The sequence below is a fragment of the Paecilomyces variotii genome (genome assembly GCF_004022145.1).
Source record: "Paecilomyces variotii strain CBS 101075 chromosome Unknown C8Q69scaffold_4, whole genome shotgun sequence".
Taxonomy (NCBI): Eukaryota; Fungi; Ascomycota; class Eurotiomycetes; order Eurotiales; family Thermoascaceae; genus Paecilomyces; species Paecilomyces variotii.
In genome coordinates, this window is record NW_021167143.1 from 702,927 (window position 1) to 729,659 (window position 26,733).

General features: G+C 46.7%; 6 protein-coding genes across 6 annotated transcripts; 5 read left to right on the forward strand and 1 right to left on the reverse strand.

The window, feature by feature from the left end:
- Positions 1–1,549: 1,549 nt before the first annotated feature.
- On the forward strand, positions 1,550–3,027 carry C8Q69DRAFT_506321 (hypothetical protein; the record flags this gene model as incomplete). Its single annotated transcript, XM_028632791.1, has 3 exons — positions 1,550–1,721; positions 1,789–2,942; positions 3,007–3,027. The coding sequence occupies 3 exons, from the start codon at positions 1,550–1,552 to the stop codon at positions 3,025–3,027; spliced, it is 1,347 nt and encodes a 448-aa protein (XP_028485766.1).
- Positions 3,028–12,121: 9,094 nt separating this feature from the next.
- Positions 12,122–15,553, forward strand: C8Q69DRAFT_464074 (hypothetical protein). The gene is made up of 6 exons (XM_028630393.1): positions 12,122–12,272; positions 12,502–12,646; positions 12,714–13,081; positions 13,167–14,896; positions 14,951–15,195; positions 15,254–15,553. Exons 2-5 carry the CDS (start codon positions 12,534–12,536, stop codon positions 15,113–15,115), a joined length of 2,376 nt encoding a protein of 791 aa, XP_028485767.1. The 5' UTR covers positions 12,122–12,272; positions 12,502–12,533; the 3' UTR covers positions 15,116–15,195; positions 15,254–15,553.
- A 568-nt stretch (positions 15,554–16,121) lies between these two features.
- Positions 16,122–16,589, reverse strand: C8Q69DRAFT_401156 (ubiquitin-conjugating enzyme/RWD-like protein; the record flags this gene model as incomplete). The annotated part of the gene is made up of 1 exon (XM_028627916.1): positions 16,122–16,589. A coding segment is annotated over one exon (468 nt), but the record flags the coding sequence as incomplete, so codon positions are not given.
- Positions 16,590–18,695: 2,106 nt separating this feature from the next.
- Positions 18,696–19,957, forward strand: C8Q69DRAFT_233372 (RTA1 like protein-domain-containing protein). The gene is made up of 3 exons (XM_028626418.1): positions 18,696–18,947; positions 19,023–19,271; positions 19,340–19,957. Exons 1-3 carry the CDS (start codon positions 18,794–18,796, stop codon positions 19,840–19,842), a joined length of 906 nt encoding a protein of 301 aa, XP_028485769.1. The 5' UTR covers positions 18,696–18,793; the 3' UTR covers positions 19,843–19,957.
- Positions 19,958–22,293: 2,336 nt separating this feature from the next.
- C8Q69DRAFT_233385 (putative dolichyl-phosphate beta-glucosyltransferase) lies at positions 22,294–23,984 on the forward strand. Its single transcript, XM_028626419.1, has 3 exons — positions 22,294–22,655; positions 22,711–23,472; positions 23,540–23,984. The coding sequence occupies exons 1-3, from the start codon at positions 22,542–22,544 to the stop codon at positions 23,882–23,884; spliced, it is 1,221 nt and encodes a 406-aa protein (XP_028485770.1). The 5' UTR covers positions 22,294–22,541; the 3' UTR covers positions 23,885–23,984.
- An 829-nt stretch (positions 23,985–24,813) lies between these two features.
- C8Q69DRAFT_233539 (hypothetical protein) lies at positions 24,814–26,152 on the forward strand. Its single transcript, XM_028626420.1, has one exon. It carries the CDS (start codon positions 25,212–25,214, stop codon positions 25,944–25,946), a length of 735 nt encoding a protein of 244 aa, XP_028485771.1. The 5' UTR covers positions 24,814–25,211; the 3' UTR covers positions 25,947–26,152.
- The last annotated feature ends 581 nt before the right edge of the window (positions 26,153–26,733 follow it).

Here is a 26,733-nt window from a genome sequence, read left to right on the forward strand (position 1 = left end):
TCGATCTATGCGATGCCCGTATCATATCACATCCACCGTCCTCCGTAATAATAATCCAGACATAGCGCATGCTGTAGCTGATCGGCTCCGTTTCCCCTCATCCTGCGGGGTCAGGCGTTCGGTTCGCGAGACCATGCTACAATTTCGGGAGCTCTCAGCAGGCGCCACAACTGGGATCTAGCCTTGAACGACGCAGCGACGAGGTACTCTTGGGACGGACTCCGTTCCGTCCGCGTGGCGGGCCTGTTTTTAGCTAAGAAGAGCCCTGGAGCAAGATGTCCTGGTACTCCAGCTGGCACAGCTTGCGTGCAAACGTTGTTCGGACGTCAGCCCGTCGTCCGCTTGCTTCGTGGCCGGCCAGCACGTTGTGCCAAAAGCCCTGCCATCGCAGACTCGAATCCTCCAGTCGAAGTGGCATCAAGAGAAAGACCTTAGCTTTGGAGGTAGACCGTCGATGGTGGTAGTAGTAACGCTGCCAGTCTCGATCGTCCATCTCGCTGGGAACGAACTGATCAGGTCGTGCGGTCATCACTCCACCTGAATCCGGACCACCAGGGCTTATATGTGACTCTCGCCGTGGTCATTCCCATGAAGACCACTTGAGCCTCAGGTGACCTTGGATTGATCTATTCTCATATACTGGGCTGCTTACTGACACATGGTTGAAGGGTCTTGTCGCATGCTTGTGAGTACTCCCGTAACATCGAGGCGGAACCAACACACACACACGCAGGGCTGAGTATCGGGGACTGCAGTCCAACAACAAAAGACAGACCGTTTCCCTCGACGTTCTGACTTTTGATTAACTCCACAGCGAAACATGTCCACTTGGACCTCCCTCCCAACTACCTCTTGCGTGCATAAATACGCTTCTGGGTGCTTGCTCCCAACCCAGTCTATCTGCTGCTTCTGTGCCGACTACTGCAGCAGCTCCTCTGCGCCTGGCTATCTGCCAATCCTCGACGAGAGAACTAGAACCGCGTATAACTCGACGCGCTACGCCAAATATTGCTGGAAGTGTCAGGGTCAGTATTTGCAACCGTACTAACACCGACACGATTCCTTGGTTTCTGCGTCTCCACGTTCGTTGGCCCCCCTACTGTTTCCTATATTGCTATTCACCAATTCAGTAAATACGATTTTTCTTTCTTTGTCTGTACAAGGCTCGATAGCTCCTTTCTGTACACTTAACACTTGTGTGCACTCGCTTATCAACCATTCATTTCTAGAATACTGGGGCGCCCGACACGCCTCGCAGTTCCGTCCAGCTTCTCTAGCGACTTCAAATCTTACAGCGAACTTGCCAGAGATTCATTCGCGCAGCTTGCATTCTGATCCTAGATCGCAAGCTGCTGCCTTCGCGGGTTCAGGAATTCCTTCTGTTCCTGGCGGGTCCCAGAGGTCTCTCTATCCCCGTTGCAATAATATAACGGCTCTCAGAGAAGAACTCCAAGCCATCAATACTGGAATTGCCAGAGCTCTCTGCAGTCTGCAAGATCTTGGGAGCCAGCTGTCCTCTTACCGGTCCTTACAGAGCGTCCAAGGCATCATGCCCTCAGCCAACATGGAGACAGTTCAGCCTGCCGGCTTGAACAACACTGATCCGCAGATATCTACAGAGCAAAATGCGTACAATACAGAGATGTGGAACCAGGCCCATAATACTGCTCATCGAACTTCAATCAGTACTGCGCCCTCTGAAACGCCTAACAATGCTGAAGGTCCGGTCTCTAGCTCCTCCGCTTAGATCTCATTTCCATTGAATGTGTTATATTAACTGTGCAGTAGAAACCCAAAATGGGAATGCGCCCAGAGTTATGGCGCCTTTCTGGACTGGCGTGAATGGCCCATCTCCCGCCCCAGTTTCGCAGCAGTCAACTACTACATCAACTTCTGCGGGCCCCGGGACCGAATCTGGCAATAATGAGACTCCAACTCACGGTGCATCTACTCACGAATGGCGTCCAGCCGTAGCGAATAGCTGGGCGGAATATAACCGTATTGAAACCCACAGACGCTCACAGGCACAAACCGCTACCCAAGTACTGGGAGTGCCGACGCTGTATGCTAACAACCATCAAGCCTACCAACATATGGCGGGAACCTTGCAGCAACTAGGCCCTCATTTTGTGCCTCCAGGATATTCACTCGTTCCGCAAGCTTCGTTCGGATACGCATCTCCAGCCGAGACACAACATGCATCGAGTTATAGACTGCCCCCTCTTGCCTATCCCCGCGCAAATCCACATGTGGCCCTTCCACGTCCGGAAATATCCAGCTCTGTCGCTCAGCAGCGAGGGCATGAAAGTCAATCCTCTGATGGAAATATCACAATCGGATCCGGAGCAAACCCACCACAGAATCTGAACAGTCGTCGGCGTGCAAGGCGCCCGGATGATCCAGGATTCCAGCACTCGAGACGTCCCTCCCCTCCGCAATATGAGGGAATTGCAACACAGCCGACAAACGCACAGTTCGCTGAGATGCCAGGTCCAGTTCCAGTTCCAGCCGCTGGAACTTACGTGTCCTATCCGGCACTCACTGCACGCCAACACGCTTTGATAACGCGGCAGATACAAATGAACAGTGTTCTGCGCGCTATGCGCCCTGAGGATGTCGAAGCTCTGCGAATGTATGAAGAGGGTATTGCTCGAGGCAGGCGCTTTCATACGGCACACACTGCTGCCGAGGAGCCTCCTTCGAAGGGCCTGGACAACCAGAATGACGGGAGACCAGAACCTAAAGAAGCGGAGGAGATGAATGTGAGCTTGGAATGCAAAGTTTGTCTGAGTCAACTCGTAGATACAGTCTTGATTCCCTGTGGTCATGCTGTTCTCTGTCGTTGGTGTGCAAACCAACACATGCCATCGAGCAGAGCCGACCATACACGTCCCAAAAAGCCCGCGGCATGTCCAATGTGTCGGAAGCCCGTGAAACAGAAGGTGAGTATTCCCGATACTGAATGTACGTGTACGGTTGGGTCAGATTATCCTGACATCGATCTAGTTCCGAATCTACCTATCTTGATCAATCAGCGGTCGTTGACCAAGATCTATCGACAGTGCACAAGGAAACTTAGAATCCATCAGCAGTCCCTTTCTCATCCTTGTTTTTTTCTATGCATTCGCATTTTCTTTAGGCTTGCATAGCATGGCGTTACTGGTGTTCCACGGTTCATGCTCTACTATCCATTACCAGATAAGGTGCATCAATGCCCGAGTCTACTTTGCACATGGTTTCTTTTCGTCCACTAGACGACATCGAATAATAGCACCGGCGCTCCCTTCTCCAAGTTCTTTCTTTAGCACAGCGGCAGCTTGCATCATCTCACGAACCCCCCAGGCTCATCTTCTCATTCTCTGTCAAAAAGGGCGTAAGTGTCCAATCTCACGGGCGCATGTGTCTCAATGGTTTTACAATCTCTCTTCTTCTTTTCTGCTTTATCGGAACAGTATTTCTATTTTTACGACTGTACGGCCTCCTCATCAATTCCAATCCATTCCTTTCCAATTCACGTTTCCAACTTGCCTTCCCCCTAAGAAAAAATAAAAAGCAGAGATTGTTCGTCGTCTGCAGGTGAAAGACTCGTCAGAGATAATGCACTAATTCAGCCAATGCATCATCCTAACTGCAGTTAATCTCCCTGTTTCATCATACATGCTGCCTAAATCTGCTCAGATTGTCCCTAGCTAGATACTTGGTTAGCAATACACGTCCTTTGAACAGATTATCGTCTTTAGTTTATCACCCCGTATGGATGTATAGCATGGTCTATACGTACCGATCATGTCCTGGTCCCTTAGTTTTAAAACGATGTCGAATATGCAGTGTAGCACTATGATCCTGCTGCAACACTACGGTCCAGCATAACATCGATGTCTCGTAAATTGTTGATTCCTCGACGACAATATACTCCTACTCAGGTCTTGCCCATATGAAGATTATTTACAGAAGGCCAGATGAGATAAGTAAAAGATAGATCGAGCTTCTGAATTAGCACCTTAGTCACCTGCTATAAGATGCCCTTTCTACTCGTTCCATATTACATGTAGGCTAATTCTTAGTTAGCACTATACACGGTTAAGTGTAAACAACAGTTTGATATTGGATATATTCTCCCATGAAGCAATCAAAACGTGATATATCCGGATATATTAGAATGAATAGAGTAATATAGACTTCATAATCTCTTGTTTTGTGTACGACCACTTGCCGTTCACCGGATTTCCTTTTCGGGATGTTCTACCTAGACGCACTTGCGAGATATAGATACCTATAATGCTTCCCCGTCTACTTTTCAACATGATCTACCTACAGAATATATTTCAAGGTTGATTTACCACTCTTTGAAAGACGCAATTTTTGCAAATCATCCCTGAACTCCCGCGGTCTTGACTGCCTACGTGATCAGGCTGCAGCTGGAATGGCCTCATGACAAATGATGAGGTGGGATGATGAACAATATCTCTCGAAGGATCGCATGGATTCTAAAAAAGTCCGCTTAATCTTATTTCGGCTGACCGGGGGCGCTAGATTGGTGTCAGACGAGGTTTTGGGAGGCTCGAGGGTTGTCGGCAATGAGATATACCGCAGTGAAGATATAGCTATGGACTAGTGGTGGTGTTGAACAAGGTTTCTTGGAATCCGGAAATGAACGGAGATATCGTGATGGGGCTATAAGCCTTATCTATTCACTATGAGACAGCCTTATGTTGTGCGCCAAGTGTAAGTCTAGAGTACCCAAGTAGGCATGGATCGGATACAGTGCGCAACGCTCGTGTCAGCATGCCAACGTGGAGTGAATTTCCATGCATAATTCCTGCTTCGATGACATGTCAACAAAGGGAAGTTTCGGCAAGACCGTGTTCTAGAACCTTGAGTGATATAGTAGATAAAAGGACCGATTGGAAATCAATAGTCTGACCCTCGGTGTATATGTCATATGTATACTGTAGGATCTGCTGCATCTGACTATCTACAGTAATTATTACGAGATGCCACGAAACTAGAAACTCACTGAACACGAGAGAATCTGAACTTTCACGTCATAAAAGAGGCGTGGAGGTGCACATGGCGGGGGGGGGGGTTTGCATACATGCAGGCAGGTCATCCTGTAGGTAACCTCATCAGCCTGCACTAGGCCACAACTCTCGGAGCTTAGTTACCTACTTATATGACAGATGAAACGTACGGATTTCTGAAGAAGGGTGGGGGCCCTTTCTTCAGCTGTTCCTGTCAGTGTTTAGCTTTCTTTGCGTTTACGTATGAGGCTATCATTTCGAGGGCGAGCAGCAAGACCTGCAACTAGCCGTCAATATAGGAGGTCATGGGGAGGCTGGATCTCGCTGAGAGTGTGTAGGAACTGGTCAGCTGTGAATCTAACCGGCAATCCAATCCTCCAGGATCAGTTGCAAGGGGCTCCCGCAATTTTGTGGCTCGGTCATCTTGAAGATGTTAACATAATTCCCTACCGACCGGATCACCCGCCCAAGCGGATCAGTGCCGTATTACATACAAAATAGCCCTTTTTTAAACCAAAATATCTCAACAACCATATGTCTAGTATATATAATACTTAATATATAGCTTTCTATAATAGTAAACTTTCATATATTAAGATTTTAGGCTCTAAAAATTGCTTATTATCCAGGTAATATAAATTACTATTGTAATTTTCATAATTATATTCTACTTAAGATATCTAAAGAATGGTAAGACTTAAGCAGATAAAATTAGATATATATAATCTTAATAATATATATTTTGTATATACCTATTCTGATAACCTTTGGATACTTGGTTGTTGAGATATTTTGGTTTAAAAAAGGGCTATTTTGTATGTGATACGGCACTGATCCGCTTGGGCGGGTGATCCGGTCGGTAGGGAATTACGTTATAACAAATTAAAGAGTCAATATCAGCATTTACCGCTTTCTGCATAGCGTCCGGCCTTATCCCTGGTCAGGTCAATTATACACCAATTATTATCTTATCATTGACCACCGAAGGAATCCTTATCTAATGACCTATGTATCGCCATTATTCTGGTTGCCTGCAGACCCAGGCCGCGGCCGCCTTATGTCTGCCCTAAATGTATGATTGGTATCACAGCAAGTGTGGTAATAGGTAACCCCGATCTTTCCCGCCGCCACTTTCATCATCTGGAAGAAAATCAAGATCGATTCTTATAAACGATGATATTATAGATCTGTTCCAGGAAATCGCCATGCTGTAGGCAACTGAAGAGACAAGAACTTGTATAAAACATATTAGACATCCAGCTCCGACCAACTAGGAGTTCTCCTTTTCGGTCGAAGGCAAAACCCATTTCAAATATATCCTCTCTATAGCGGGAGGAAAGGTCCGCATTGAACTAGGCAACCGCTAGTTGCCTAGTTGCGATAGACCTTCTCTTGAAGCGCTCTCTCCGGTAGGCTTAGAAAGCCCCACGTTTCCGAACTAAGACTAACTACTTGATTAACATAGGGTCCTGATCCTCATCCAATAAAAAAAAAGACCTGCACATTGTTATGTGTGTAACATACATTAACGTATTTCCCAGCCGACCTGGCCACCTGGGCGACCTGGCCAGTGCTGTATCACATACAAAATAGCCATTTTTTAAACCTGGATATCTCAACAAGCACAGATCTAACACATATGATATTTAAGAAATAGCTTTTTAGAATCGTCCTTATATATATAGTAAAATTTCAGACTCTAAAAACTATTTTTTTCGCGATGTAATATAAATAGGTAGTGTAATTTTGGTATTTATATTATTTAGAAGATACCTAGAGAATAAATAAGTTTAAATAATTAAAATTCAGCCTGTATATTTTAAATATCATAAACTTTATATATACCCTCGTTGATAATCTTTAGATACGTGGTTGTTAAGATATCCAGGTTTAAAAAATGGCTATTTTGTATGTGATACGGCACTGGCCAGGTCGCCCGGGTGGCCAGGTCGTCTGGGAAATACGTTAGTTCGCATGGATTATTGCATGGATTGAATCAGGGTGAAACTGGTATCACCCGCATTATTACGATCTGGGCCGCATCAGGTCCCCGCAGGTCGCCGAACAGGCGACCCTGTTGACAGCTGTATATAGCTCATATAATCGGTTGAATCTCTTTATCTTTTCAAGGCATATAATACTGAATGCGGCCAAGCGCATCCGATTTTCAGCCGATAGGTAGTCTTGCTACATAACTACAGACAGGTGTCATTATTGAGTTGGCCGGGCGTAATCGATTCACTTATCTGATTGCGCCATTGTTAATGATCAGTGACGGAAGAAGGCAGAGGTTCTGCTCATTAAATGCTCATATCCATGTTGAGATCAATGGCTAATAGAAAGACTTGGTGTTTTCAGAGTTTTTACTCTGCCGCCACCCATCCAATTGCCGCGTCGATGTAATTCCGCGTGTTGGTAGATAATAGGATAATAGAGAAAGCCAATGGCGAATCTGTAACAGGCAAACATGGACGGGAGAAGATAAAAATAGAAGGCTAGCTATGAAACCTAGATTATCCTTCCATAACTCATCATGTAGTGAAGCACCCCCTCTTTTAAAAGAAATGCGCCCCGAGCGCAGACTACGGGCTATAAGAGGCATTGTTAGTCTTGATAAAACAGGAAGGTGATTAAGATCCATCATTATATTGAAGCCTATAGTTCTATGATCATCATTCCAGCCTTCCCTCGTCCCTCAAGTAAGGGGCGTCCGATAGGTAGATGCCTTTACCAAGGCTATCAGGCTACAATTTATCAGCTGTTGGATCGATATCCCTTACTTCCTGTGTTTTCAGCTGTACTTTGAAGCAATTTGCCTCCCTTCCTCATCTCAGACGTCAGTTGGTGACGAAGTATGATACGTCTGTATGTTCAGATACTTGTATCGTATTTCATTTCGTTTTTTCCAATTTCTGATCAAGGCAAGGCAGGTCAAGCAAGCATAGGGCGTAGTCACAATAAAATACGTTACAATGAGTTAGAGAGCCTGACTGGTTTGTGGTCCGAAAGTTGAGTAAAGGTGTGGAAGATATTTCTGGGAGCACAAATCACGTCATAAGCTGACCTTCCTCAGGACTTGGAAGCTTCTATGCTTCTAGAAAACTTCTATGCTTCTAGAAAACTTCTAGAAAATCATTCACCATCTAGGCAGCAGCTGGAAAAGCGAAGAAAAGAAACTCCATAATGTACATTCGACAAGCAGTACCAAGTTTAAGGTATGTCATAGAGCGCGTGCAACAGTCATGACAAGTACGAGGTATATACTCCCAGAGAAAGTCCACAGCTGCATTAAATACATATCTAGAAAAAAAGAACAAAGAAAGAGATAAACTGACGTTCAGCCAGTCAGATGCGGCCCTACTCCGTACTTTTGGCCGCGGCTAGACTCGGCTAAAGTACCTGCATATAGTACCATGCGTGATACAGGGGCACGCAGATCCGGGGTATTTAGATAGTGGAGGTAAAAAGCCATCTTTTTGTCTGACGTCAACCAAAATGAGGACATTTACAAGATTCAAAAGCTATTACTCAACCCTATACAGCTCATGGTACAGTTTTACCATCCGTCGGAGTCCGTGTCCTCAAGCTCATGTAACCTAATGATCATAGTATCAGTCTGCTGTAGCCTAATTGTCACTGTATCGTTCTGCAAGGAACAGTGGTGTCGTACGAGTGCATTGGAACATTTTATTGCCCTGATATGGCTAGCTAACTTCACTTGGATCAGATCTGTGATCCCGCTGCTTATCCGATATCAGTGTCGTACAAGGCTACAGTAGTGGGTTAGTACTTATTCCCCTATGAGTGCACACCGCTTTGTGTTGGCTGAGCAACGAAGCTAAGTCACAAAGAACTGCGTTCAATGCTCTTGACATCGAAAGCTCCATTCCATCTTATAACGCTCTTTGTAAGTAAGTCAATGGCGGTATTCCTCGGGGAAACTTCTTGGGCCTCATCGAGGTATGTTGTTGATGATGGGCTTGCTGAGGAAGATCGTTCGACTCTTCGGAAGGGACAATATAGTTAATGTCGGAGTCTACCTACAGGCAGACCTCTTGTCGGGTTTCTCCCACGCCTTCTAGCTCCACCAACAGAGCTAAATACGCTGAGCTAGTTGCTAAAGAATTTCAAGCTCAGCGAGCTTCGCTTCAGATATAATCCAACAATAATCAGTATAGGAAACTCTGTATCCCTAGTTAGTTATGTTCGTGTACTTAGATACTCGGATCACTATAACTAAAGACAGACGCATGTTTTCAGGAGAGCTCTCCTCTCTCAAGCTGCTTCCCCGGGACATGCATCCCCAGCCCACTGGATCTGAGGGCATTCTAAGCCAAACGTACTTGATTTCTCATTGCCGCATGATAAGTCGCTCTGATATTATCGAGAAGTTGGATAGTCTATGGCGATCAAATTATATGCCGATAATCCATAACGGCGTAAAAGAATATCTTGACCCATGTCAGGTGCACCTAGCTAAATACTGCATTAGCCAATAGCATGCTCCGTAACATGCTGGTTGTGATATAAGCATCTGAGCTTATTGCAAGCACATGGATAGCAATGTTTCATAACTATGTACCTGATCACAATGGAAATTATCATGTTCAATTTGTTTCGGATGAAACGCGCTCTCTCAACGAAAATAGACTAGGTTTGCTACGAAGGTGTCATATAGCCCTGAACCTTGAGAGACAGACTGTATACACAGTGGATAAATGCTCAAAAATTGAATGCGATTGATGAACGGCACCTTTTCTCTCCTGTGGCAAAGACAGCGACCTATATTCTGACGTGGTCCCAGAAGAAACAAGAATCTTGTTGCTATTGGTCAAAGAGCAACGAACTCTTTTCTCCCGCAGCTTGGGACATACAAATTCGTATATTTATGTTTAAGTATAGTATCTGAATACTCCAAGTGACCATGGCGATTGGAGAAAGAACGCTTTTGCAATATTAATGCCCCAATTGAAATTTCCGAGACCATGGCAGAAAGGGAATGTCAAACAATTGGTGCTCAGGCGCCAATCATACGTTGTTCCCTTGACCCGAGATCCCTGTGCCTATCTATGCCACTCCTGATCTCGGGCAAGGTTGACACGTAAGTAGTATCAGTTAGGTCTCTAAACCGGTGACATATGGTTTCACTACCGTAGGAAGTAAGAGGTTGCCTGCAAGTGACAGGGCGATTCTGGCGTGAGACAGAAAAGCCTATCCAGTCTAGAGCAGCGCCGACTGACTTCACTAGCATGCATTTTTCGTATGCAAGTCATTATTGTTGTTGCCTATGATCGTGTTCTTTTATGAAAGTAGGTTGGCTACGGCTCCCGGAATTCTTGGCCGCAAACCGGAGCATATGAGCCGGTTGGTCCACCTCGTATTGCGTTCAACTGGTTGCCGTAGCGCAATTGCTAAGTATAATAGCTCTCTGGGACCGGTGCCTAAAGGATGGAGAGTCATTTAATAAGTAGAGAGGCTGATCTCCGGTGCCTAGGTAATAGTCAGTCTCTTTTAAGCGTCAGTTCTAACTCCCCGGGCCGGGCTCCACTTAAGCTAGCTGCAAAAGCACCAACAATAAAATAGGCGACTGCATCGGCCTTTGAGAGGCGGTAGGGTAGATAAACCCCTAATGCTTATGACAGACCGTCTGGACAGCTGGCGGACGCGAGGCGACAGGAATAATGCGGTGAATGAGGGCCTATTGCAAGAAGAGGCGGCGGAGATAGCCAAATCCGCGTTGTCTTTGGGCGATGGTCTCGTAATATATGTCGTTGCCTCGCCGGATCGCCATTAGTTCTCAGTTATCCTTGGAAACCTTCTCGTAAGGACTGACAATCGTCTACCGATAATCAGAATGACTAGTATAGCCTGGGCGTAGAAGGAATTGGGCCGTATTCACGCGCGTATCGTACACTGCTGTGTACACCGACGCAAGCCCGACAGTACTGCTAACCGCAAATAAGGTGGTCATCCTCGGGCTATAGGCATTGCTGTGCTTCTCGTGTCAGTAACTATACCTCTTCGCTTATATCGTGTCTTGTTCATACCGGTCTCGTTCCAATGGTCTCTTAAGCATCCGCGCAAGGCTGGCACTGACAATAAGATACTGAGAAGTCTTGGAAACGGATGAGTGGGACAAGTGGAATGTATATGCGCATTGATCTTGATGAAAAGCGAGGTATAAAACACAGAAAATATACATGAACGGTACAAAGGAAGCCACCGGCCGAGCGCAGTGCAAATGATTCTATATCGTCCATTCGCCCCAGGGACTCTGATCCCAGTCAATCATGCTGGCCATCTGGAAGGACTGGTAATGCGAAGCTGGATATAGCACACGAATCTCACGGATTTATCTTATGCTGACAGGTGACAGTGTGCGATCAGAAGGACAATATCTGTACAGGAACATATAGTTAGACAACCAGGCTTACTCTAGAACAAACGGGGTGTCAAACTCGAATAGGGTTAGATGAGTGTTGCAGAAGACATCACTCAAGTGAGAACAGCCACTTTTGAGATCTGTGAACCTCTTATAAGATTGGTGAGGCTAGGGCTCTATGCAACAGCCTACTACTACCGATGGCTGCATGTGACTCTATTAGTAGAAGTGGTAGCTACGCAGGGGCCCCCACTATGGGCTGAGTAAAGAAGGAGATAGACAGTCAGTTATAGTTAATTCGAATCTGCTATGTTGGTCATGAAGCTATATGACATCCGGATAGGAGACATTATTTCCGTGCACCTGGTTCTCATATAAAGCTGGGTAATGTGCACCGGGTGGCTGGGAGTTAAAAGACGCAGTTCAGTTAGCGAGCGGGATGATTCCATACACATGGTACTGGGAATTACCCCGCCCTTCAGGATAAATGAGCTTAAAGGATTATTGAATAGTTAACCAATACTACTGCTGCTGAATAAAAAAAAGTTATTGCAGAGTTATTAGCGATACAATACATATATTTGTAAATGGAAGTCGACTGTAAATGAAATACCCGATCGAATTTTTGCAGAAGCTTTTATTACATACCATACCTAACGGGTAATTTAAATGTCATATCCGAACAAAGACACTCCCTTCGATAACAATTTTTCGGTCGCAATGGTCCGCCTTGTCACAAGGCAGCTAGCCATGTCTCTACCATAGATGAAGCTACTCTAAGGGCTGGCACATATAACTACGTCCTGGCGTCCCAGAATTCATTTTGAAGCATTAAGTCTGCACGTTAAGAGGAAATTCCATTCTCTTCGGTAAGTCCAAGAAGTCCAAGCCCTCTGCACTCACTTTTCGGCTCCTTCGGTTCTTCTTGTCTGTCCTGCGATTCTACAGCCCGAAGTCGGCAATGAGACCAATATGCTTACAGCGCTTCCCCCACCTGCGTCATATACTCTTATTTGGCCATATATGTTTCCTTGCTAGCTCATTTCTGGACTTCTACCTTCTCAGTTGCGTATTGATCAATCACTGACGCGTAATCAGTGGCCAGTTTGGATGATGCAGTTACACTGGAAATGAATGAATCTATCAAACGAGCGCATCGAAAACAATTCTTAAGAAATCACCACAGATTCAGCAGTCCGTTTTCTGCGGGAGCTGAGTCAAACGCTGGAAAACAACCTATCCAGTAAGATCTGTCATATGTGTGCTCTGACCAGAGATCTCTCTGTACTTTGTTCTGACGATTAGTACAGGCGATCATTCAGTAGCTCTCTATCCAAAGATGGCCATTCTAGTGTTTCCTCGACCAGTAACTATCATGATGGTGTCCTCAGTCCAGCGGTCCCATTAGGGCGACCGAGATCTGCATACGCCTCACCAGACGCGCCTCGTTTGCAGGATCTTGATCTGCATGGAAGGAGTAGAAATCCTGCGGAACGCTCTTTCACCGCAAAGAAAGATCACAATTCGCGATCGCCTATCTCCAAGGCTAGAGTCCGGAGCGCATACGAGCGCCGGAAGAGGACAGCTACGTCTGAAGAACGTGGAAACGTAGGAAGCCCAGTGAGGATACGAAGGACAGTCTCTACTAAGGATCAGCCACGGAAACCGCAAGAATCGGGTAAATATGACCCCTACATGCGAGCGCGCAAAAATATCTCTTTCAAGAGGAATCCAAGCAAGCCTGACGATGAAAACTGATCTAGGGATGGCTATAAATCCTTTAGACATGGATGATACCGGGGCTGTCTTGGCGGAAAACTGGCACGATGCTGCAACAAATGCAGTTTCCGCGAAAGCGCTGGATCGCTCCGGTAACACTCAGGCTGAGCATCATAATGTGACCAATAAATCTGAGCGAAGATTGTCAAATAGCTCAGCCAGTGGTATGTTTCTCCAACCGGAAACACACCCCATCACAGAGGATCAGTTGGTCAACGAGGTCCGCGGGATATATGCTGGATTGGTAATGGTTGAAAAGAAGTGCATGGAGATCGATAAACGGCAGTCTCAATCACGGGATGCACTTGACGATCGTCAATGGCAAGCATTGATTGCTTTGCACCGCACGCTCTTGCATGAGCATCATGATTTCTTCTTAGCTTCCCAGCATCCCTCCGCAAGTCTGGGTCTGCGAAGATTAGCCGAGAGATATGCTATGCCAGCGCGCATGTGGCGCTATGGGATTCACTCATTTTTGGAGTTACTGCGGCACGGGCTTCCTGATTCATTGGAACATATGCTGACCTTCATTTATATGGCATATTCTATGATGACACTCCTCCTCGAAAGTGTGCCAGCCTTCCAGGATACCTGGATAGAATGCCTCGGTGATCTAGCAAGATATCGAATGGCTGTGGAAGAAGTAGACATGCGGGATCGAGAAGTCTGGTCTGGTGTGGCACGGTATTGGTACAATAAAGCTGCTGATAAGAATCCGGACGTGGGAAGGATACAACATCACCTCGCTGTGCTGGCGCGGCCAAATATCGTCCAGCAGCTCTTTTACTACACGAAATCACTTGTCAGCGTACAGCCATTTCCTAGTGCTAAGGAGAGTATATTGCTGCTCTTCAACCCGCTTCTGGATCGTTCGAGGCCTGTCAGCGAGCGCTATCCAGCAGCCATTGCTGCATTCGTCAGTGCTCATGCCACATTGTTTGTCAACGGCTCGATCCAGCAGTTTATCGAATTATCAGACAAGTTCCTACACTTACTTGACAATTACATAGCCCGGAGCGGGACACTTTTCCGCGAGCATGGCGTACACGTGGTGTGCTCCAATTATGCGGCTATTCTAGAGTATGGTCAGAAGGATGCCATCATTCCAATTGAGTTTTCCCCTGAAAGGACGCAGCATCTGGATCAACAGGAAGTATACCAGTCGGCCCGAGAATTCTGGAAAGCCTCAAACCATACAATGCCACGTGAGGCTCCTACCCTTCTCCGGGAAACTGCCTCAACAAAAGCAGACAGCGCATTCTCCAGTTCAGAAGAAATTCTCGCCCATGCATCTTATCTATCGTTTTCAACGTTAGCGGTCATTCTTCAGCGTCTAGGTGACAAGAACGTGCTTCCAAGTGTCCACGTCTCACTAGCATTTTTATGGTGTTTTGCATTGAATCCCAGGGCCATGCTTCATATCCAGCAATACGTGCCTTGGGTACGTATTGCTAGCTTCCTCAATACATTAATTCGCTCCGATATCGACATGGAAAGAGTTGAGCACGAAGAATTCCCGCATCCTGAGCCTGGAATAGCTGCACAGTTACCTGAAGACTTCCTTATCCGTGGTCAAATGTGGAGCCAACTGTACCATCCAAAAGGCTTCTTTAGCAGCTGTACCGGTGAAGATGAGGAACGTTCAATTGAATTCCCATCGATTATCGTTCCGCGAACGCATCGGTGCTTGTGGTTAGGAATGCGCATCGCGTCGGTAAGTGCTATGGCTTATCTATTCTACGTTCTCACTAACCCATATGGCTTTCAGCTCGAGTGCTGGATTACATATAATCGTGAAACGAGGACCTTTGCGGCGACAGCATTCGCTTTCGACCTCGAGAACACAATGAGACAACCAAATATGATTGATCGGAAATCGAAAACTTTATCACCAGATCCGAAAGACAGAGATACGAAGATGACGGACGTGTAGTTGCTCAATGAGTAGTCATTCATATGCCCTTGATGACTAGGACAGCTCTATCAACCATGAAAGCGTCAGATAGAGGTACTGTATGTGTATGCTCCCGATATTCTCATCGTGCCTCAAAATTGCCTAACTTCAACGCAGAACATCTAGTTTGTCACAGCTAGAACTATACGCCTCGACTATCTATGTAAGGAGTCATGGTCTGATCAATTTACCCTGTATACCTTTTGGGATGTGACAGTTAACCATCAGATCGAACTCTTCTGAAACATATCGAACAGACATAGCACTGGACTCTATCCTTTTTTTTTTGTTTCTTAACTACGCACCACTCAATATTTAAAAGCATGAAAGACGCGCATCCAACGGATCAAGAGAAACTGTGATAAATGAATAATCGTAGTAGAGCTTAAAATGCAGATATTTATAACGTGAAACATAACGCCCCCTATTCATCGAGAAGAAAAGGAAGATCTGCCGAAGGACTTATTTGCTCCTTGCAATTCTGAAAGCCAGCACCAACAAAGGCTGCATCTTCCTCAAAATATAGACAATCCCGGTATGCTTTGGTGGCTAGATCTTCTTCTATCTGCAGCCTCCATTCCAAGAATTCTTTCATGAGCCTGCTCAGGTCTTGCGATGCACGGGTCAAAAGTCGCTTTATTGGTTGAGACCCGCGTTTGAGTTCAGCGAGCAAGACATGGACAAGGTCCGTCCTTGTCGACAAGGGACATAAGCGAGCTGCAGCATGTCTTGCAAACTCTTCTCCACCGAGAACATCGATGAATCGGGAGTTTCTGATATGGTGGACTTCTTTTAGCATGCCACTCACCGAGTAAGCGGAGGTTCTTTCTGGAAGCGCTGATAATCCTGCATCTGTGATATACTCCTCAAGTTGCGAACATGCTTCTGCTGTTTGGAGCAAGAAGTTTTCGAGGCGCATGACCTCGTCGGATTTCTGTTCGATGTTGTATTTAGGGTTGGAGAACAGGTATTCGGCTGTCAGACTAGCATACATGCTAGTCCATTGTCTGGCTGTCCGGTCGAAGCTTATGCGGTCACTTTTGAGCTGTAGTAGAATATCCTTTTCTACAACGTGCATTGGATCTTGAGATGGCTTTTTCAAGAGCTTCCAAATTGATACAATCCATAGCAGCAAGGTCTGGTCCGCGCACCAGGGACGATTCTGTGTAATAAGATCCAAGAGGCCAGGAACTGCCTCACCCGAAGTCTTCGAAATATTGGGATGGTATATTGCTGTTTCGAATTTCCATTGCGGTGGTTCCATTGGATATGTTCTAGGAATTTTGATTCGAATATAGAATATGCCGCCCTCGTATGGAGAGTTCACTGGGCCCTCAACCACAGCTCTCCATTCGTATATATTATCTCCGATTGGCGCCATGGTGCATCCTCGATTCACATCAAGTGGGTTTATCGAAGAAAAGTTAAGCAGAAACCTTAGCTCCAGTCTCATCCTGCGTTCTAGACCGATACTTTGACGGTATGGCCGTAGATTTGCTAAGATGGCCTCGCAGTGCTTCGTATCTTCTTTCCGGATATGTGAGATGAGATTACCGCAACCAATCCACAGTTCCCTGGAAGTTTCGTGTCTTCCACTTGAGAGGAATGGATTTAATTCAAGAGTATCCACCAGATATGTGTCAATGTATTCGTTGGTGTAATCTGAGCTGATCAAAGAGGGGTTGACAGTTGATAAGAAACTTCCTATGCCTTCCAAACCCTCTTCGTTGTAGATAGCCATGTAAGGCGAAATCGTAGCTCCATTATCCCCATCAGTCGGCCCATCATGAAAGGGTGAACTGCCTGTCTCGTCTTCAACCGTAGAGCACCGCTGGGTGGCAGAGTGGGTATCGTTCCTTTGATATACCACCGATATAGACTCGGAGATGTATTGATCCGAACAAGAGCTTATTTCCTCGTGAATAGGCTTTCTATGTTCCAATTTATAACGCATCTTTGAGAGACTCTCGAATCTGTCGTTCAAAAGCGTCATATCATTTATCAGAGCACGGAACTTCTCTCTGTCACGTACGACCCAACGAATCCGATGCGGAAGAGTGTTTGTCCTGCGGCCTAGACGTCCGTATGTCATAGGCAGCATGCGGCCAGTACCTTTTGACCGCTTATCACCGGATAGATCAAGTCTGTTTAGACTATATTGTTCCATGATCGAGGCGCCATCCGCAATCAGCCGCTCCATTCTTGTGAAAATTGTCTTGACAGATGGGTCTGCCTGCAAAGCTCGTATCATTTTTGCTTCTTTCTTGGGCCGCCGATAGTTGTTGTATACTTGCACCCATTGCATAAATCTGCCACGTTCAAGTTCGAAAAGATCTTGGATGGTTTTGTAATCCTCATCTCTGTTTCCAGCGTCGGAGACATAGTTTAAGAGGTCAATGATGGTTGAAACAAATCCTGCGAGGCCGACGATACTTAATGTGAGACCCGCAGGATCCATTGCCACAACGAAAAAAACCAAGTACAGTATTCAGTAATTCACACAATATAGAATCTCTGAAGGCGACTGTCGTGATAAAATGAAGTTACTTGACCGATACACCGAAACGACCTGTGTGCTGACCGCAAGGCCATGAACCACCTCAACATGGTGCACAGCCCCTCGCATCAGCCTTGTATGTTGGTGAGGCATGTCCAGCGCATCGTTTCGCTTTCTCGGCGATATGGTCTAATCGTTTGGATTCATTGGTGGATGAACTTGCGGCACAGTCGAATTAATATAGACCGGGCGCTAAGCACAACATCGCGCTTTATGAATTTCCAGTAGGAATATATTGTATATGGAAAAGCGAAAAGAATATGTAGAGCCTTTCGATTTTGTATACGATTGTTAGGTTCTCCCATAGTATGTCAGGTGAAGTGCGATTATCTCGAGTCTGGTCATGTAAGAGTGCAGATGTTAGTAGATATATGAACCCTCGCGTAAATAGGTCTAAACTAGGTACTTAGCTTTCGCAGAATTATTCCTGTATGAATTTTCAATCTGATTCTGACTTTATCTTCAGTGTTTGGCGATCAGTATTGCCCACTTTGTCCCATCCACACAACCGCGTAACTGTCTGACCCTGACGAGTCATCACTAATAAGCTCGAACTTCAAGAGGGCTAGTTAAAATTGAGCTTGTTCGATTCCTGTCGACAATCGAAATGAATACTTGAACTTCATTCATAGTTGGAGATCCACACGCTCAGTTTTATCCACTCTCGCCAGATCGGGAATGGTTTACGGACAGGAAGGTCCGTTTTGGGAAAAGCCGTTGCACTCTAAAGCGAGTCAGGACTATACCATTATTATTGCTAAGGGATAGCGAATGCTGTTGCTTCAGACCTAGATCCACACAGTCAATGTCGGCAGGATGATAAGTTCGAGAATAGTTTACGAGAGTGGCTATGCTATCAGGATTCGATTTCAAATGGCAATCCGGGGCTTCAAAAGCCTTCATTTTCGCTCATCTGTACCATGGAGAAGACAATTCCTGTCGACATTACCCCCGTCAGTTGATCAGCATATGCTCTGGAAGAGATACATCACTTCTTTTGTTGGAAAAAATATTTCCGTACTCAGATCTGCTGTCGTCCGAGCCTCTGTGGCACTCCTCTCTTCATTAAAACGACCGACCACAATAGGTATCATCCCATCATGCCTCAAAAATTTCGAGAATATGCGTACGATCCATCGGCTGGCGCAGCTATTGTCGCCATAGTATGTTTCTGTTTAACAAGCGCTCTTCACACTTGGCAGCTTGCACGAACCCGCAGTTGGTCATTTATACCCCTGACGATAGGAGGATATTGTAAGTAGAAAACACTTGGCATCTGATTCCGACCACAATCACCATAAGTTAACAACGACACCTTCGCTCGCACAGTGGAAATAATCGGATACGCCTGTCGACTCGTGGCATCTTACCAGAGTCCCAATTTCACCAGATCTCCCTTCATCGTCGAAACGGTACTTATCCTGGTCGCTCCCGCTTTCTTCTCCGCCAGTATATACATGCTCCTTGGTCGAATTATACGGATAGTAGACGGAGAGTCCAGGTCTATAATTAGTCGGAGATGGTTAACAAAGATTTTCGTTCTCGGCGATGTTATCTCATTGTTCCTGCAGGCTATAGGTAAGTAAATGTCTTCCCAAGAGTCTTAAAATTAAGAACAATCTAACATACAATCCTCTCCAAAACAGGCGGCGTATTAATCACCCAGAAAGACGCCGACAAGATCGACCACGGCAAAAAGATCGTTGATGCCGGCTTGTTCACCCAAATTGCCTCCTTTGGCTTTTTCGTCGTCACGGCCACAGCGTTCCACATACGCCTTACACTAAACCCCACCGCAGCATCTCTTACCAAGAATAACCCCTGGCGCAAACATCTCTACGCGCTTTACGTCACCAGTATCCTCATCTTGGTTCGATGTATAGTGCGCGTCGTCGAGTATTTGCAAGGAGTGTCGGGTTATATCATGACGCATGAGGTCTTCATATATGTTTTTGATTTCCTTTTAATGTTCATCGTCATGGTGATCTTTAATATTATCCATCCCAGCGAGATCTATGCTATTTTGCGCGGCGGTGGGAAGGTGTCGAAGTATTGCCGGACGAAACAATATGATATTGCGATGTTGGAGCGACGGGAGCTGGAAACGGTGGAAACAGGACAGGCTTGGGAAAGCAATGCTTTGCGATGAAGAGGTCATGGACTGTATCAATATAATCCTCTTTCTGATATAAAAGGATATATTCCTTGGATTCATATATAGGGGAAAATGTCGATCAGCTAGCCAACATATCATCATACTGGGTATAATCTCCAACGAGTGAACGCTCCATTAATTGGCCACGTTGCTCCCTTTCTAGTTACATGTAATAATCTAGAAAGACCACCTTCTCTTGTAGTCTATCCTTTCTAAGCCGCTTTTCTCTTCATCTTTTATCCAACATAGGTACCTTTTGACGTCGAGTTTCTTCGCTTTTCTATCTATGTACATCGCTTGACCCTTTTCTTATATTTATTTAACCTTCAGAGTGCCCATCTTCCGCGTTCAATAACTATCTATCCACATCCTCTCGTATTACTTGCCTTTTCCACGTCTTAAGGCGGTCAAGAGGGAAACAAAAAAAAAAGAAAAAGAAAAGAAGCAATCGGAATATAACCCCGATGAAAACACCCCAGCAAAATCACTATAACCTATCGGTAAATATATCATATCAAATGAAAAAGAGATCCTCCGTGCCTGATAGATCACACACAGATCTATTAATCCACAAAACTCATAGACGTCCTGATTCGAGAATTTTATCTTCGACTTCTTCTTTTGAACTTGCTATCTGCATGCAAGGGGGAAGGATTGCATTATGCATATCTAATCTATTCGTATCGGACCGATGTTGGTTTGGTATGATTCAATTTGATTGGACAACCTGCGTGAGTCGGTGAGAAGGAGTTGATTATACTGGTCGGTGGGCGCGGGCACGGGCATTGAACTAATAGTACCTAACTAGCTCGCGTTTGTTACTTATCTAGGTAGTTTTATTGAGGGTTGGGATGTGCTGTATAATGTAAGGTTTCGTGTTGGTGTGGGTTCTTATAATAGATTCTTTAGATAAGGGGAAGTCATAGTTTGGGGGCGGATTTGTTGATATTTATCTTTTATTTTTTATTTTTCTGTGTGTATTTCTCGTCGTGAGTGGCAGGGATTTATGTTGTAGCTGCATTTACTACGTCTGTGCAGATCTTATATATCGAGAATAGGGAATCATGAAACCGTGTTCTGTGACATATTGATAGGGATTTGAGTTTGAAATTCTACTGCATGTCCGCTCTACAACCTTCCACTACCCGATTGTTGTTGAGCTAGGTTTCTTCACTGCTGCCAGGTGATCTGAGAGCCGAGGAGGCTGATATGTTCTGGAGCCTGCAGAGCGCCATTGATACCGCGACTGGTGCCACAGATTGTCTGCCTTGTGCGGGTAACGACTGCCTCGAAGGATGTATACATATGATATATCCATCCAGTCCTGAAACAATGATATGGGGATGGACCCTCCGCCTGACCTCACCCTCAGGTGTGCTAGGGTTAAACTGTGGCCAAAAAGGATCGTGCGGGCTGATGATTGCCTTGAACTGGACGATCTGGATACTGGGACTCGTTATGAAAGACGGAAAGCCCGAGATGCTTGAAAGCACCTGATCGGTTGCCTTCTCTGCACGCCGACTGTTCGACAAATATCATGTCATGATGCATCTACCCGGTGAGAGGATCAAGTCTCTTGACGCATCAACCCGAAGTTGCGTGACACGCCCCAGGGAGCCTGGGCGTCTCTCACAGGGAAGGTTCTGTCATACAGCGGCGTTTTCGACCTCGTCACATTGCTGTCTCGTACAGAACCGTCATTTCAGGAACACGATGGTCACGTAAGGGTCTGAAATACTCATATTTCAAATGAGAAATTTGCACTTGGGGGTTTGAGACGGCTCCCTGGCCATTGTTTCGATTGGGATCAGATGGTAATGGTGTATGATATAATCGGCTGATATGATGATTCGATAGCAGAAGCCCACTCACTCGAGACCCAGGAATTCAATCATACCAAACGCAAGGATAGATATGCTTTAACCTACTGTAGATAATAGCTTGCGGTGTTTAGCATCGCATTGAACATAAAGACTCGATGATATCTCATTAGGAACGTAGCAGAACGAGCTCACTAGGCCACCCTGGACGTGCATGGTACAGACACAAGACTGGTCGCTTGCGACAATGGCACTTCAGAGTCCGGTAGATAGAAGTCATCTCTGTTGTGAATGCTGGGATGTCGATAAGTCATGTAAGTCAGGATCCAGATTCAAGATCAGCCCACTCAGTAAGTTCAGTGGCTCCCGTGACTAAATTTAGCTGCCGTGGAGACTGCTCAGCGATGTTTCTTTCAAGTGCACCTCCTGAGGTCCAGAAGAGACAATCTTATCGATAATAATAAATATACTGACGCTGAGAAATGGATTATTCCATCCAAGACATGTTGTTACTCGAGATGTGGAACGGCTGGCAAGCTAGAACTGTTCCTGAATTCTCGGGACGTTGATAGTACTACTAGCTCCAGCTGGCCAACGCCAAGCCTCGTAAGCGTCCCGGATAAGGACAAGCTGGCGCTTTCGGCCTGCGATTTCATACAAAGATAGTTACAATAATTCCGAGCGAAGCGCTCTAACGCGCGTCTTTGTCTAATATTTTTATCAACTGTCTGCAGCCGGATGGTGGACATCTTCATCTCCATTATGCGCATGGCTGGTCCGGTGATTGGTTCCCTATCATCGAGCAATTGAGCTCCTCCGGCTTCCCTTCGCGATTGTTGCAACTGCGCCGGCTGCGACACCGCATCATTGACAATGGCGGAAACCTGGAGCAGCGTTTGCCTGCACTGCGTCGACCTTGTCCGCAGCGCTCCCATTTATATTACACTTGGCAGTCTACTGGCGAGCACCGTGGGTGTGTTCGTACTGGTTAGTCTCTTACTGCGAGGTCTATCAATCCAGATGCTGACAAGAAGCAAATTAGCTCTACATCTTCCTCTATACCGTCGCTCCCGAACCTCGAAAACCGTTCCCAGAGGAGAAGAAATATAGGGCATTGGCCAAAGATGGATCGATTACGGGGCCTCAATCACTACCCTGCTGGCAGGATGCTTTGGACGCCGGACGCCGGAGCAAGATAGACGGTCTTGCCATGGAGAAGGCAGATCTGTTCATGTCGGTAGTGGTCCCTGCATATAACGAGGAAGAACGACTGGGAGGCATGCTGGAAGAAGCGGTGAATTTCCTGGAGCATAGTTATGGCGCGCTGGCCGAGCAGAATGGACGCTTGGCCCAAACGAAGGTCCGACAGCGCAAAGGCCAAACAAATGGACATGCAACCCAAGCCGGGCCAGTCAAGGGATGGGAGATATTAATCGTCTCTGACGGCTCGACGGACCGGACGGAGGAGACGGCGTTCGCGTTTGCGCGCGACCATCAACTTTCCCCGCATCCCAAGGGTTACGCCGGTCCCTGGACACCCCACCGTCATGAGGGCGTCCATATCCCCCCAGGTACCATCCGTGTGGTCTCTCTGACAAAAAATCGCGGAAAGGGCGGTGCAGTGACCCACGGGATGCGTCATGTCCGCGGGCAATACGTTGTCTTTGCTGATGCCGACGGAGCTAGCAAGTTCGATGACCTGGAGAAGCTGGTGACTGCTTGCCAGGATATCGAGGATGTGGAAGGACGTGCCGTTGCCGTTGGGTCGCGAGCACATATGGTCGGCAGTGAAGCTGTCGTCAAGGTACGCTGAACCCCCTCAACTGCCGGCTGCCAGGCTTTTAAGACAGGAAGATCCTAACTAGCAGCAGCGCTCGAAGCTACGGAATTTCCTGATGCATTCTTTCCACTTGATCTTGTGGCTCCTTACCCCGCCCAAGACGGCCATGATCAAGGACACCCAATGCGGGTTCAAGCTGTTTTCCCGCGCGACACTGCCGTACATCATCCCCTATATGCATTCAGAAGGCTGGATCTTCGACGTGGAGATGCTGATGCTTGCCGAATTCGCCAATATCCCCGTTGCGGAGGTCCCCGTGGGATGGCGCGAGGTCAAAGGCAGCAAGCTCAATGTGATCTGGGACAGTCTTGGGATGGCCTGGGGTCTGGCCGTGCTGCGGGCTGCATGGGGGTTGGGGGTGTATAGGACGACGTGAATGATGATACATAAGTAGGGGATCATCATTTCCTAATCAAAAACAAATCAATGGGCACATGTTCAAGTAGACTGCAGATTCGTCTTTTCCCCGGGAAGATCGACGTCTTGTCGTCTGGGGAAGCTGTTTCAGACCCATTTCCCACCGCAGTATTCCCGTAACGGCGTAAACAGGCCCGGCCGCGGAATCCTCTTCATTCTCAGTCACTTTCTGTCTCAATTCTGGCGTAGTGCGTATTGACAAGATGCGGTGAGCGCGAATCCACCGTCCACCTGGCTGTCAAGGACAATGAACTCCCGAGGCTTCCGGCATTACGCTGCATCCGGGACGTTCTACCTGCGTGGAAAGAGACCATTCGCCATGGAGGATGCTTATACTTTTTTTTGTTTCTTTCTCACGACACAAGGGGTTGTCAGAGTGTCGTAGTCATACGTATCACTGTTGATCCATGTTCAAGATCCAGATAGCGCGACAGACGCGACGGGTCTGACCCGATCACAGCGGGCCGAAAGGGCTGGGCCGTTCCAAATGCCGATGACTTTGCGGCCTCGGCATTTTATTTTAGTTTTTTTCAGCAAAATTACGGTTTTTGGTCTTGATTATTTTCCCAACAGTGAACATTCCGTCCATGGAATGGTTCCCAACCCGAGGACCGGATATGAACCCGACGGAAGTGAGTAGAGCTTTTTTTTTTATACTCCCGGGAGGCGATGGGTCCCGGTGGAGTCCAGCCTTATAGTGTCTATGGCAAAAGATTGTACAGTACAATCTCTGTTGTTTCTGTTAATGTTGTCTCCGCTCAGCGCCATGGAAGTACTGTGATAATACTAGATCTAACTTATGTTTTATGACTTATCCGGCAGAGTTTTGATGCCAAACGGTGGATCATCCAGGGTGTCAGCTCAGCTCAGGGCTATGCAACTAATAATAGCTAACTAAATGGCTGGCCCGATGCATATTAATTATCTATCTATTGAAACTGGCTTTTGAAACTCTCGGCCAGCCCCCGGGAGGCAGACCACCGGGCCCGGCATACTCCGATCATCGCTACTTGTTCGCTGATCGGATGCTATGCCAATCAGTCCCTGATGCGCCCCCCGAAAGTAGAAAAACTTTGCCTCTGCTCCCTTTTTCTCTGCTCTTCTCTTTTTTTGCTGCTTAATGATGTCGTGATTTTTAATATCCCAGAAATAATATCCCCCCAAGGCAAAAGTAGCCGACTTGACTGTCTGTCCTGTTGGTTGGAGCTCGTGTGGGCTTGCTTGAGCTTAGCTGAGCTACTACTACTTCCATACTCATATATATATATACACTTTAATCGCCAAACATGATGAACCCTCTACCCATCCCAGAGCCTGGAGCTCGGGGTGCACCCTTGAAGAAGGCGAATCTCCTACGACTACCCGCGGAGCTGCGTCTGAAGATCTACGAATATGCCCTGGCGGTCCCGAACGAGTATATGGACCAACCCTTGATTGTGGTCAATGATCGCGGCAATACCTTCACGTCGCGCGGCCGATATCGAGCGCTCAGCATGTGCCCCAGCTGGGTTGGAGAGGATGGCACTGCGCGCAAGCTGCTATCCGTCAACCGACAGATCCACGACGAAGCGGAGGACCTCCTCTACTCGCGATACACCTTTTTCTTCCTCAATTCCTTCAACCTCGAGCGCGCCGGCGAGTTCCTCGACACCCTGAGCGCAACCGCGCGCAGTCGCATCCGCAGCGTCGGCTTCGAGATCTTCTTCTTCGTCCACACCCAGACCGGCGTACCGAAGCGGACACTGAGACTATACGAGCAGGTTGGGCGCGAGATGATGAAGCGACTTCCGTCGTGGAAGAGTGTGGTCTTCTACCTGGATCCGCGGTTCTACTTCCCATCGGCCACGGTGGGTGGACGCGAACTCTCTGCGCGAGGTGTCCTCTACCTTGCAACAATCTTTGGAGCGATGGGCAAGGAAGTCCAGTTTCATCCTGTGCAGGCCATGCATCGACATGTCCTCGAGGAAGCAGAGAGGATTGTGCGCAGAGGTAGTCGTTCACAGGACCGCCCATCTCTGTAAGGGCCGCTTTCGCAGATCCTCATGTTATTTACGACTACCACACATCCTCTCGGGTTCATCGCCAACCTCCCCACTCCCCCTCCCATCTCTTGAAAGACTGCTGCGCATTGCCAGAAACGACCTATGCGGGGATAATAATTACCTGCTATATCCTATCCTATACTATACCGACCGATAGCTAGGGAAAGCTATCGGGATGCATGATGACGTTGCGTTGGTTTCGGGTTGCATTCGGATTTTTGCGCGTTTACAAGGGTCCATTTATTCCACTCTGTCGGGCGATTTTATTTTTTCTTTCTGGAACGGATATTATATTATATTATATGATTCTATTCTGTATTAGACGGATAGGGCGTTGTTTGTTTGTTTGGATGATGACTTGACGGAACCTAGAGATGTATGTAGTTAACTAATGTACTGTACGATAATCAATAATGACTCAATATATATCCAATACCGATCTGTGTCTTCTGTTGCAAGTATAGATAGATGTGATGTAGCTTTGGCTAATGTCTGTCGCGCAGGAATCAACGGCAGAGAAGAGCAAAAAGTTGTGCTGATCGAGCATCACAACCTTGCTCGTCGACGTCATCGGACTGAAGTCTCTCGTGTGATCGTCCAAAAGGAATCGTTCGTCGCATCTTGTACTTAAATATCTATGGTATAATATGATATAACTACCTGCCAGTATGACCCTTCCCTTTGTTCACTTGTTTCCTATTTTCCTCGACTGGCTCCAGATTGTTGCGTTTTTGCATTCACTGAGCCGCTCATTCTCTACCTCGGC

Coding starts and splice junctions, on each gene's coding strand:
- C8Q69DRAFT_233385 (XM_028626419.1), top strand. CDS start 22,542: ATGGCGGAAACCTGGAGCAGCGTTTGCCTGCACTGCGTCGACCTTGTC. Junction 22,656..22,710: donor CCGTGGGTGTGTTCGTACTG/GTTAGTCTCTTA, acceptor GAAGCAAATTAG/CTCTACATCTTCCTCTATAC. Junction 23,473..23,539: donor GCAGTGAAGCTGTCGTCAAG/GTACGCTGAACC, acceptor AACTAGCAGCAG/CGCTCGAAGCTACGGAATTT.
- C8Q69DRAFT_233372 (XM_028626418.1), top strand. CDS start 18,794: ATGCCTCAAAAATTTCGAGAATATGCGTACGATCCATCGGCTGGCGCA. Junction 18,948..19,022: donor CCTGACGATAGGAGGATATT/GTAAGTAGAAAA, acceptor TCGCTCGCACAG/TGGAAATAATCGGATACGCC. Junction 19,272..19,339: donor ATTGTTCCTGCAGGCTATAG/GTAAGTAAATGT, acceptor TCTCCAAAACAG/GCGGCGTATTAATCACCCAG.
- C8Q69DRAFT_464074 (XM_028630393.1), top strand. CDS start 12,534: ATGAATGAATCTATCAAACGAGCGCATCGAAAACAATTCTTAAGAAAT. Junction 12,647..12,713: donor GCTGGAAAACAACCTATCCA/GTAAGATCTGTC, acceptor CGATTAGTACAG/GCGATCATTCAGTAGCTCTC. Junction 13,082..13,166: donor ACGGAAACCGCAAGAATCGG/GTAAATATGACC, acceptor AAACTGATCTAG/GGATGGCTATAAATCCTTTA.
- C8Q69DRAFT_233539 (XM_028626420.1), top strand. CDS start 25,212: ATGATGAACCCTCTACCCATCCCAGAGCCTGGAGCTCGGGGTGCACCC.